At 34.1% G+C, this 13375-nt stretch overlaps 1 protein-coding gene across 2 annotated transcripts in view; it reads left to right on the top strand.

The window, feature by feature from the left end:
• RFX3 (regulatory factor X3) overlaps nucleotides 1-13375 on the top strand; it is a 106623-nt gene that overhangs the window by 57286 nt on the left and 35962 nt on the right. For both annotated transcript variants that reach the window (XM_058043629.1, XM_058043630.1), the window contains exons 3-4: nucleotides 499-596; nucleotides 9084-9342. In XM_058043629.1, coding sequence (XP_057899612.1) covers nucleotides 499-596; nucleotides 9084-9342 — 357 coding nt within the window. The remainder of the gene's footprint in view (nucleotides 1-498; nucleotides 597-9083; nucleotides 9343-13375) is intronic.

Here is a 13375-nt window from a genome sequence, read left to right on the forward strand (position 1 = left end):
ACTGTACACCACAAAAAAAATACTGTATCACTGTAATTTAACTGCAGTTAAACAAGAGCTAAAGCATCTTAATGAGAACATTTATTTCTAAACATACTGCAACATATTTGAGCTATGATTTTAAGGCTTGTACTGTTTACTACTTAAACAGAATAAGAAAAAGAATAAATGAAATGAAATGATACTTTCTTCTGTAGTAAATGTAGTTCTTCAGCTTGGTGCAAAACAAAGTTACACTTCATCTCATCTTTGTGTTCTCCAGTTTTGCCTTTGACACTGAAGATGTGTATGAGTGTGCATCTTCAGTGTTAGGCCTCTGTTCACCAAACTTACAGCACAAATACTATGTAAGAACAGTAATTTTCTTTGCTAGTGCTGTGATACACCATTAGTAATTTTGAGAACAGAGATACCCCAAATTGTTTAGAAGCCACTAGGTGCACTGGAGCATTGGTACTTCTTTATGATATCCCAAACTTTTGGTTTTCTTGTTTTCAGGTACAGCAAGTACAGACTGTGCAACAGGTACAGCATGTCTACCCAGCCCAGGTTCAGTATGTGGAGGGAAGTGACACAGTCTACACTAATGGAGCTATGTAAGTTGGAAAATGGTCAGAATTTGAGTGTTCATTAAAATGTGAAGTTAAATACTTTCAGTTAAATATTTTCAGTTAGATTCTATCAACTACTGTATATTAAATTAGAAAGAAAAATTATTCCATTGCAGTTCTTCCAGTGTCAAAATAATTTTTTGGATTAAAACGTGAATTCACACTATTTGTTTTTATTTAGGCAGAAGTTTTGTGTAAGTAGAATTCTTGTAATTGTTTTAGTTGCCCCCTGTATGGCATAGTGTTGTTTGAAAAAGTATTTTCATGGGTACGTTCTGTCTGAAAGACATATTGTATAGCTTCTGTCCTCAGGACAAAAGGCAGGCCTTCTTTCTTCCTGGCTGCAATCCTAGTGGCAAATGATAGAAAGATGCAGCAGCTGTAGTTACTATCTAGTAATTTAATTTCATTTTTGTGTTTCATAAAATGAGATTAGGTTGTTTTTTTTTTCCCAAAGGAATGAGGAAAAGCAGAGGAAGGAAATTAACAGTCTCATTTGCTGCTTCTTTAACATCTTGTTTTCACATGATTGTGCATTTCCTGCTTTCCTGAACAAGCTTTTTCATCATCAAGTTTCTTTCTTCAATATGCAAGCTAAGACAGACTAAAAAAAAATCTAGATTTGATCTGGCCTCTGCACATTACCTAGTCTAATAACAGGCTTGGAGCAACACTGCCTTTGAAATTGGCTCAAACTTCAAAGTAGAGTGTATTGCTTGGAAAGGAACTTCTCAATGTTATTTTTTCATTTACCATTTTTGCTTTCTAACTGGCTTTTTGAAGAAGTGCAATTTAGAAATGTCTGAAGATATTTATTGATGGTAATCCAAAAGCAGTTTAAAAGAGTAATATTATTTGGGTTCAGGGACTTTGGTTGCTGACACTGACAGTGTTCTTTGGTCATATCTACTAGCACATTTTGATTTATTAATTTTTCATGTAATTCTCTAGTTTTCTTCTCACTTGTAAATGCTAAACAATGCATTTTAAATATGAATTTGACTTCTCTGTTGTACTGATTTTGTCTGGGATAGATTAATTTTCTTCCTAGTAGCTAGTACACAGCTGTGTTTTGGACTTGTGCTACAAATGGCATTGATACTATCTACTGTGAAGAAATTAACTCTACCCCAGCCGAAGTCAGCACACATGTACAGCAGCATAATGTCCTTGTGACCATGATAGAGCCTATTAGCCTCCAAAAGAGGTCATTCTTAAATATGCTATTTTTCAGATTTCTCTTTTCATTACTTTCAAATTCTTATGTGTGCTGTTGGGACTTTTGGCAGTTATAAAAAGTGTACTACATTAGTTATTACAGTCCAAGGGCAAAACAGAAGCAGATGTCACTGACTGCTTGGTATGAAACTTCAGCTTTCTGTTATTTTATTGTATTTCTATGTCTGCATCCCTCTGTCAATTGCTGCAAAATCAGTCAATAGGATAAAAAAGAAGAAAGCTCTTCTTAGCATGTGAGCCAAATCTGGATTGTTTTTATCTCCTACAGAGATCTTACCTATGTTGTGAGCAGCAGTATAGTGGACAAGGACTTTGTTGTTCAATCCTTACAGGAAGATTTGCGTTTCTAAAGATGGTAATTTTATTGATGGAGAAGGGAACCAGTCTGTGTTTCTACTCAGACTTTTCAAAGATTCTATGTAGTGAAGCACATTTTCCATATACTTTTTATACACCAGATTTTGGGTAGTCTTCCTAGGATTATGTATTTGATATCTTTTGATAAATCAGAGCCTTAATTATAACTCAAAATTGGATATAGGATTGTTCTGTGATCTGTCAAGCAACAGTACTGCTCTGGCAACAGATTAAGAAGTCTGAAAATCATAGTTAGGCTGAAGACATTAATTCGTACAGGAATCTCTGTAATAAATTGTCACAGCATGCCTGATGAAAGATTGCCTTCCACTCTGCTCTCATGACCTCACTTGGAGTGCTGTGTCCAGTTCTGGGGTCCTCAGCAATTAGAAGGACATGGGCTTTTTAGAGCAGGTCCAGAAGAGAGTCACGAAGATGACCAGACAGCTGGGGCACCTCTCTTATGAGGACAGATGAGGACAGATTGAGAAGCATTATTGTAACCTTCCATTACTTAAAGAAGGCTTACAAAAAAGGTAGGAGAGGGACTTCTTTTACAGGCCGATAATGACAGGCTAAAGAGGCAATGATTTTAAAGTAAAAGAGGAGAGATTTAGATTAGATGAGACAGATATGATGAAGAAATTCTTGGCTCAGAGGGTGGCAGAGAAGGTCGTCCAGAGAAGCTGTGGATGCCACATCCCTGGCAGCATTGAAGACCAGGTTGGATGGAGCTTTGACTAACCTGGACTAATGGAAGGTTTCACTGCCCGTGACGGGGAGAGTTGGACTAGAAGATCCTTAAGATCCCTCCTGACCCAAGCCATTCTACAGTTCTGTGAAAGAATTGACCTTTATTTTAAAATAAAGCACTTGCAAACTAGCACTGATTTAAATCCATATACAGTAGCAACAGAGAATGCCATTACAATATATATCAGGAAAAAGTTACCTAATTCTTTGCGTTATAAAACTAAGAAGTTTGTCAGGTTTCACATTCTTTCACATTCAAGTGTAATTGTTGTATTCCTGTAATACAATTCTTCCCACACATTTTATATCATTATTTGTCTACACTTAATAGTTATTTTGTTTTATTATAATTGGAGGCAATATAATTATACAAGGGGTGTAGCCTACAACTTGTCACATACATTGTATGATATGAGAATATTTGAATTATGTTATGTGCATTTGTCTCTAGTTAGCAACAGTTTTGCTTGTCAAGTATGTCACTGTATCCTGAAACAAAACCGCATTGTTGTTGCAATGGCAAGTAAAGGCTTACCTGGCTGTTCAGAATATATTAGGACTATTATTGCTACACCTATGTTAACAAGTCAGTTGGTTCCACATACTAAACGTGAACTTTCTTGTTACAGATTGTAGCAGATGAATAAAATGTAGCTATTTACCTGGTAGTTCTGATCCGGCAAGCAGAGTTTTGATTGCTGGGATTGTGCAAGGATTGATATTGCTGTTGGATCCAAACCATATTCTTCACCAAATTGTATAACAATTTGTGGTGTTTATGTTGGCAAAATGCACCATTTATGCAAACCCAAGAATTTACTATTGCCTTAATTAAAATCTTAATGGTTAAATAAAGTAATTATTATCAATATAGTTGAAATAGTTATCTTCCTACTAGTTACTAGTACCTATCCCTTTTTCTCTGACATTATCCTTTTCCTTTTACTACCCTTATGCTTACTAAAGTGAATGGCTCCTGTCTGAGTTAGAGTTACAGCAATTTACCACTAACACAGGTGTTACGTGTAGACAATGTACTTGCAGCTATTTTTGTGTTCTAGCACAGTCTATACCTTATCCATTTCAGTGTATTCACCGGTTTCCATTTCCATAGTTTATCTGATTTTGTTTTATGTGGTCTATTTTTGCCAGAATGCCAGAATACTTCTTCAATACTGTTATCCCACCTCATGGTTCTCTTTGCTACAGTTTTGATCTAGGGTCATTGTTTATTCTGTACAGAATAGCTATTTGATATTAACATCTGTTAGAGCAATGCCTCAGCATTTTAATTATAGGTTTCATATCACACAATCATAGAAAGCTTAGATAAAATGGAAAAAGATTAAGTAACATTTATTTAATTGTTCAGTAATCACTACTGGAACAAAACTCAGACTTAGACAGAGAAGCCTAGACAAAGAGAGACTGACAAGCCCAACTCCTGAGGTCTTGCAGATTTAGTGTGTACCCTTTGACATGTTCCTAACAGTGGCAATACCGTATTTCTTGGACTATAGGTTTGCTGTACTTAATTAGAATTTTAGAAATATGTAATTAATGTTTCTTTGACTGTCTAAATTACAGATCCTGAGAATAGAATTTATAGAATGGCACCTTTGTTTTCATTTACTGTGTTCCCTGGTTTGCATGACTTTCTGTAGCTGTGCATTGTGTGTGCTTTTATTGCTTTGTTTACATGTAGAAAATGGTCTTGGACTGGGTGTTTAAGATCTCAGTTCTTTTATGGCTAATAAATGCCTCTCTATTATAATTAAATGACTGTATCATATTCTCTTGTGAGAGTCTCAACGTGTATGGCACTTCCTTTTCTTCCCTTTGCTTAGGATATATCACCTCCAGAATCTGGCCTGTGGCAAGGCCTTCTCTCAGTATTAACAGGATTCTGTTCTCTCTAGTTTCTGTGAAGCTCTCTATTAGCTTAAGGACCACAGAATTATCCTAAAAACTTAAAGGAGTTTGAGGATATTGTTCTGATATGAAAGAATTTAGTTGTTTGGAGGTTTTCTAAGGTTGCACACTCATACATAGCGGCCAAATGGATTGGATATTTACATAGAATCTGATAATAGGTGCAGATGGCTATAAATTATTTCCAGTGTGTGCATGTGCATGCTGAAAACTAAGGGAGGACGAGAGCAAGTTTACTCTTTCTGTGCCATTGTTCTGGAGTTGTGTTTTTTTCAGAATGTCAGTATCTTTGAGGAGACAGAAGTGTCTGTAAAAGTTGAGCTCAGTAACATTATATTAGAGTAATGTAGGGTAAGACATTGCAGTTGATTTCTGTGGTAATGCTGGCGCTTAATGAAATTAATTATTTTCTGGTTAAATGTGCAAAAAAAAAAGTGTTTAAAATGAATTTTTACTACAACTCCATATCTTTTATTTCTAACATTATATTTTGTAAATCATTATAAAATACATGTAAGCAAGCAATGAGGCATAAGAGGAAATGCCTTGGATTATTGTACCTTGCAAGGCTAGTCTGACTCTTGCTGGTATTGTTAATTTCTAGTGTGGCATCTTAACATCAGGCACCTGCTCTGTGCTTGCTTGATCTGAATTCACACAGTGCCTGACTTTTTGTGGCTTGCTTTCAGGGTAAACATGATCTAGTTTGCACAGCTTTCTGGAAATTAGGATACTGAAGCCTAACTACTTAAACTTTCAATTTACTTGTAACTGGTAAGCTTTCTTCTAATGCCGCATTCTAGTGAAGCACTTCACAGTGTTTCAGTAGTAGGAACTATCAGGTTCTTTTGCCTTTCGGCTATCACAAGCAAGAGTGAATCATCAACGTGTTCTCATAAAGAGCAAGAAAACTTTTAGATTACTCCCTGTGTGATTTTATATGCAGCTGTTAAAGGAGAGAAGAGCTAGGAATGCTAGAATGCTTTTAAAATCTTTGCAGTGGGAAGGAACTGACTGTGATATGTGTCAGGATGTTTAAGAAAGTATAATGTATTTGTGCTACAAGTGCTGTGAAGAAATAGAAGATCACTTCCTCATTTGAATTTATTTTCCTCTTTGCTGCAACTTTATTTTAAAGGATTGTTTTACCATGTGCAATGACCTTAAAACATTTAAGTCTGCTTTCTAAAAACATGGTATCTTAAAACTGCTTTCTAAATCATCTTATTCAGCTGCATTTTTAATTTTCAGATTGAATAATTTTGATGAAATTAAATGTCTTTTTGCTAAGTTGCAATTATTATTGCATGTAATAATAGTTTCATCTCACTTTTAAGTACACTGTTGATCTCTGTTTTGAAAGGTTTGCTAAATCATCTCCAATGATTGGGTGTTCTAGAAAACCTGGTTGGTTGTTGGACCAAACAGAAGAGTGTGTTTATTTTGCAGTGAGACCCACTGATGTGTGTCCCATTGATACACTGATACAGAGTGCTATTATAAGCAGAAATAGGTGCTCTGTTACAGTCAGTCCTTATTTAGAGATTGTGTGTGATATAGAGGTCTACAGATGATTCATATGATGTACCTTAACAAGGTAAAAGCGAACATATATTTCGTCTCCTGTTCCACAGCAAATCTGTGACTAAATTTTCTTCAAAATTGGAAACATTCTCTAGAATTTACATTGCTTCCAATATTCAATTCCACTTTTGCAAGTGAGAGTTGTTCTCCTTGCATCTTTTGTACAGCGTATTTCCTCTAGCAGTGTCTATTTTGCAGTATTGCAAGAACTTGCAGCAAGAACTTGCAGCATTGCAAGAACAATGATCTTATCCTTTCATTACTTTCCTTACTGACAGCTGATACCAAGATTTTTCTTTCCTATTGTGAGAGAAATTACAGTCTCAGTCACTTGGTGATCATTTCCATGAACTGTTTGCCCTGAGCCTACATCACAACATTTCCCTACATTTGTCCTCTGCTGCACAGCACTGTTCACAAGATGTAAAGACAGAGGCAACATCCAGTCTGTAGGTGGTTATTGTGCTCATCACAGAATGAATGGCCACAAGGTGCACCCAGGGACACTTTGGTTAGACATTAAGAAAAAATTTCTTTGCTGCAAAGGGTGATCAAGATGTGGAACAGGCAGTGTGGGGAAGTGATGGAGCCACCATCCCAGGAATTGTTCACAAAACATCTAGATGTGGCACATGGGGAGGTGATTTAGGGATGAAGATGGCAGCGTTCACTGTTTTTGTTTTTTGCACCTTAACAACTCAGTAGAGCTTTCCTATGGTTCTAGGATAAACAATATCCCAAAGGTACGACAAAATACCACCATGATACCTTGGTTTGAGAGAACAGATTAAGCAGGACCTGCACAGTACCTCAATACATACATGGGTTATTGCAATGCAAAGATCAACTGATTTTAACTTTCAAAAGAAAGGTTAATAGATTAAATGTCTGTTTGAGCATTAGTCCCTCAAGGAGCTATTTTGCTTTGTTTTCAGCAGACTGCTAGGCATTTCTTTTGGATTAGCTTCAAAGTTTTTTTGCAGCTGATCTTGAGGCTTTTGAAATAGTCAAAATAAAATGGAAGGTGTTTAAGTAGCTTTAAGGGGGGTGAGAGGGAATAAGGTAGTATGAGGCTTATGAAACATTTCAGATTTTGAAACTTAAGTTTGGAGATTCTAAAAGTCTCAGCAGGGGAAGAGAGAAACTGTTGTAGCCATAGTTAACAAAGCAAAATTTCTGACTTTGATTGTTGATGTGGTACAATTAATTATGTTCCTCAATCATTTAGAAGTAATGCTTTTCTGAAGGTAAACAAGAAATTATAATTTCTGGGTGTGTTGTTTACTAATTAGATAATCTTACATAAGTTTTCATAAATAAAAACCAGTAAATTGCCTTGACTTTTTCTCTATATTAATTTAAAAATAAATATTGTATAGATAAAGGGGAAGAAAAATCTGACTTCAGGTTCTTGCGTATGTGTCTTGATCATCAGTTTATTGCATAAAACATGAGTGCTGCATCCACGTCTTGTGTTTGTGTACAAAAGTATCTGGGGTTTTGTTGTTTGCTTGTTGTGGTTTTTTTAACTTGTTTCGTTACAAGCCATTTAAGTTGATAATGCCTGTGGATTACAAGAAATGTTACAGATTCTTATGCTTAAATATGAAAATTATTGGTTGGGTAAGCTGACTGATTTTTATTTGTTATCATGCTTGACAACATACAAAGACCCAGTCTTTGAAATAATTAATTATATTTATTATAATTTTGAAATATATAGAGTTAAATATAAAACTTAGTTTGTGGGAACATATACAAATTCAAAAATTATAAGTAGATTATAACAAATGAAGAATAATGATTCAAGATAAGTAAATAAGAAATGAAAGACATGATAGAAGGTTTCAGTAGCTGAGTAGTTTATTGGGGTGAAATGTTTTATGACATGTAAATGTTTCATACTTGATAATTATTTTTAAAATGTTACTATTGCATTCCTTTAACTTCTCTAATATTTGCAATGTTTTTACAAGTTATAGTTCTGTTTGGTTTTATTTCTTAAATGCTTTTTTTATCATTGCATTAATTCATGTCCAATTTTTGAATTTGTCCTGCATTTCCCAAAATACCAGCAGACTCAGATTTTCAAGCTTCAGTGAATTTAAAAACAATAGACAACAGAGGGTTCTTGAACATTGGACTCTGTGAGCTGACATTTGTATGAATTGTTTGTAACTTTGCAGGCTACACATTATGCAAAACATATAGCATGCAACTTGAAATTGAAATTCTATTGTCAAATTTAGAAAAATGTTCATGCAGTTGGAGCTTTGTAGATTTCTTTGCAATATATTAATAATTAGATTAGCTCTGTGTGCCTGCCTTCAATTTTTGTTGTTCCTTTCTCTCTTCCTCTTCGTGTGTAAGACTGACATTTTTTCTATAATGTTCAGTGGATAATTGACTTACCATTGACACCAAGTTAGTTATTTAAATCTTTTACTTGATTAACTGTTATTCTCTGAGGAGACAGGGATTGTTTGCCAATCTTATTTTATTTGATTTTAGTTTTTGTAAATCAATTTCTTGAGTTATAACATTACCCTCAGCTAAATGAAATACAAATAATGTATTTTCCTTTTCTTTTATTTTCTTTTCTTGAAGCCGATCAACAACTTATCCTTACACAGAAACCCAGATGTACAGTCAAAACACTGGGGGAAATTATTTTGATACTCAAGGAAGTTCTGCACAGGTGACAACGGTGGTCTCATCCCATAGCATGGTGGGCACTGGAGGGATTCAGATGGGCGTAACAGGAGGACAACTCATTAGCAGCTCAGGAGGAACCTATCTGATTGGCAATTCAATGGAAAATTCTGGTCATACAGTGACTCACACAACGCGGGCCTCCCCAGCGACAGTAAGTATTTCAGACTGATGCAAAACCTTTGAGACTAGTCTCTTAGTCACTCAGATGTTCTTGCAGACTGACACGGTTTTTGTGACAGAATGCGTTGCGGTATTATGTTGTCAGAATAAGTACTACGTAGTACTTTTTGTGAAAGAAGCACTATATATGTATAAGACGCAGGAGTAAGAATACTGTGAAAACTTAATCATGAAGGCATACTTTTCCCTTGACAGCTTGTGAATAATTACATTTCATATGTTACATTTAAACATTTTGTAATTTTTCTGAAAACGTTAGAAAAATACAGTGTTGTTGAGTGTAACTGTTAGACGTAAGTGTTAAATAATGTATAGTTAGATCAGTATATCTAACTTCCCTCCATTTAATCAGTTTGTTTGCCTGATATTAGTATAGTTTTGGTAGCTTATTTCAAAAAATTTCCCACTGTTCAGAATACCAAGGTACTATGTTTTAACACTTCATTCTTACTTATCTATGGTATGTCTCTAAATTGTGTTCAGATTAAAAGCTCTTTTGGGAATGTCTGACAGTGCTATGGGAAAATGCATTCTGTTACAACTATGGTATAGAATACTGTGGATACATAAACATGAGCATGGAGACCTTTACCTAAGAACTTACTCAATCAGCCTATATTTCAGTTAGGAAAATGGGTTTATACTACTCTTACCTTTGCTGCCCTAAGGAGTACTTTTACCTCATGCTTCTGAGTATTCTGGTCTGCACATAGAGATTTGAAAGTAATGGGGAAGAGAATTGTGAAACATTTGATAGCAACAGTTTAAAGATATAGAAAGGAGATAAAACATCAGTAATATTCATCAATATTCAAAAAGGCAATAAAGTTAGGGGACTTAATTTTTTGGAACAAATGTAAAAGCATTGTATAATTTAGATGATCTGAAAATTCTCTCCAATTTGAATCTTAAAGTGATTGGTATGAATAAATACAATTTTTGGTACCATGCAGGAAATTATTACTTCATCTAAAAAACCCATGCAGTGTTATTTCGGAGAAACAAAAATTGTGAAGAATCATAATTTATGAATAGTATAACTATCCCACCTGGACATAAGGGGAGCTTTCATAGCAACAGAGAATTTTATACTTGGGTTATAAAAAAGAGTGTATATTAACATTTCCCTGTATTTTGCATGACTTAATGGAAGAGCAGAGTTTCTGAAAAAAGTGTCATTCCTCTTTCAGATTTCAGATGCTTAACTGACTCTGAAAACAATTGAGGCTTAAATGTATCCAGTAAACACAAATGAAGAGTAGTAGAGTTACTTTGAAGCTGAAAATCCTAGAATTATTTGAATGTCAGAACTCCACACTATATTTGCAAATTAAAAACTAGTTTGATTTTTTTTTTCAAAAATTAAAAGTAGAATTTGCCAACCTTGAACGGAAGCTAAAGTTCATGGCTTCAGCAGCATTTTTCTCTTTCCCTGTGTGTCAGTAAAATAGCCTGTTTTAGTTGCGCAAAATAAATTCTGTACTTATATATCAACTCACTGTTAAGAATAGGAGAAAATACAGCTAGTTAAACAACAATTACTAAGTTGCATTTTGGCACTATAATAATTTCCTCTGTTTCTTAGTGTATTATTTCTTCTGTATAGTATACTTCTATAAGAATGATACATTAGAGTAATCAGAAGTACATTTCTTGCTAAGGAACTGGGACACAATATGATTTTAGATAATCATTTTAGGCTAGGTGTGTTTCAGCTGAAACATACAAGAATTAATTGAAATGCTAAAAGTTCAGTTTAAGCTCACTTGAAAGCACCACGTGTGTTTTAATTTTACTAGGTGGCATAACTAAACTGAGTGAAATAGAGCAGTGTAATACTTTAATTGGATTGCACCTTTGATAGATAGAGCTTGTTTCAGTTGTGATCTTCATTTGATCTTTACCGTCATAACTTTTTTCATTCTTGTATAGAGAATATATTAGAGTGATCAAAGTGACCTGTATCCAGACTGTTTTGCTAGAATGATATGCAGAAAATTTTTTCCCAGTTTTGATTAGTTTGGAGAATTTTCATATAGAGAAAAGGATATAGAAATTAATAGGAATTTATTTATTAATATATGTGGTCATCACAAGTTCTCTTTATTTTGCCATAGAGGTACTAGTACTGTTTACTCTTTTCAGCTGATAACTTCCCTTGTTTTGTCATTTATCACCCTCACTGATCAAATCATTACATTATCTAATAAGCAAATTATTGTATGAATGATTTTAACTCTTTCTGATACATTTAGTTTAAGTTAAAAGAAATGAAGAAACAAGAGTTTCAGGTTATAAGTCAAATATATAAAATAGGTAAATTTTATTAACTGTCTTTTAGATAAATTAAATTTAAAATCTAATTTACTCTTCAGCAGGTAAGCTATTTGTTTTATGCAGAATTCAATAACTTAATTAAACTTAATTTTATTTTCACTTTTTCTTTATGGTTTAATATAATTCTGAGTTCTGCTTCAGAATTTCAATAAAGAGCTAATATTTTGGTTGTAATATTTAATTTGTTTAATTTTCTGTCAAACATTCATACAAGAAGGCAGTCCTTATTAAGCTACAGCATGCAGTAGCATTGCTTTTATAGCCAAAATATCAAGACTTATGCTCTCTCAAAACTATTCCAACATATATACAGTAAAGGTTTATGTTGGTATGCATGAATAACTTTTGTTAGTTTTTCTTTACTTTTTTTTTTTCATTGGTTACACTGCTTCTTTCCATTATATCCTTTGCTAGCCTATGAAACTACTTTCTCTACATGCTGAAAAGGTTGGGTTTTTTTTATAAAACCAGAAAGACATTCAGATTATAAGAACTTCTATATAAGATGCTCAGTAGATAAGCAGATTTCCATAATTATCATTTTCATGTGAGTATGTTTGTGGATTGGTCAAGAATGTGTGTGATTGCATTGAAGAAGAATTGGTTTAGCCTAGCTGGATGTCTGTTTGAAACAAATTTGCATGTTGAAACTTGCATGAAAGAGTCATCTGTTTGGTTTACTGGCAGCTGTCATTAAATAGGAACCACTACATTTAAAGGACTCTCCAAAAAATTGGATTGATTGCTATCTTAATGAAATATAAATCTCCTTCCATTTTTTCCCCATATGTAAACACCTAAGGATTGTTCTTGTCATGAAAAAAGGTAATCTAATCACCATATTTCATAATATCACAAGGTTAAAAAATTCATACAGTTTCTAGTAATAAATTTGTTGTTATTCTTGTCAGTCAGTGAGAGGCTCCCATCTATTAGTCTTGTTTGCTAACAAGCTTTGTGACTGATCCTCAATTTACAGTTGTCATTCACCGGTCGTCACCAACCGCAGGAGGTCTCCACTCATGCTGTTACAGAAATTCATCCTATGTCAGTGCAAATCTAAATCTGCATGAAAATAAAACCAAAATTTATATGTATGTAATGTATCCCCACAAACTATTAGCTCTGCTAGTAAACACAGCATGCAAAGGAATAACTTGAAAGGAAGGATAATACCTGCTGAAAATATGTTGTAATTATTGGAGAGAAAACAAGAAGTAAGAAGGCCCAATGCAAATACCATATCCTGATAATACAATTCTAGTGGAAATCTTATAACTATCTCAGAAAAACTCTCTGTTTTTACATCTTACATAAGGGCATAATGGTTATAATTTGGATTTAAGTTTGAGGTGAGATTTTATGTATTAATTTCCTTCTTGGTAGGAGCTTTTTCCTCCTCTATTGCTTAACTTTTGTGGTAATTTTGGGGTAGCTAAATAGATTTTAGCATAAAATAAAACATTTCTGATCAAATCAAAGGTGCACAGACTTTTATGCAAAAAGGATTATTAGATCATTTTGTCTGACATCATAAATAGGCAAGATATTTACTTATCATTTCTGCAACTGAGCATAGTGGCTTTTGTGAAAAAAGGGTATCAGGTGGATCTTGTGCCTTGATAAATCTCCTGCTTTGGTTTCTGCTTCAGGCTATGGAGCATCGT

This window comes from Melospiza georgiana, chromosome Z (assembly GCF_028018845.1).
Source record: "Melospiza georgiana isolate bMelGeo1 chromosome Z, bMelGeo1.pri, whole genome shotgun sequence".
Classification (NCBI taxonomy): Eukaryota; Metazoa; Chordata; class Aves; order Passeriformes; family Passerellidae; genus Melospiza; species Melospiza georgiana.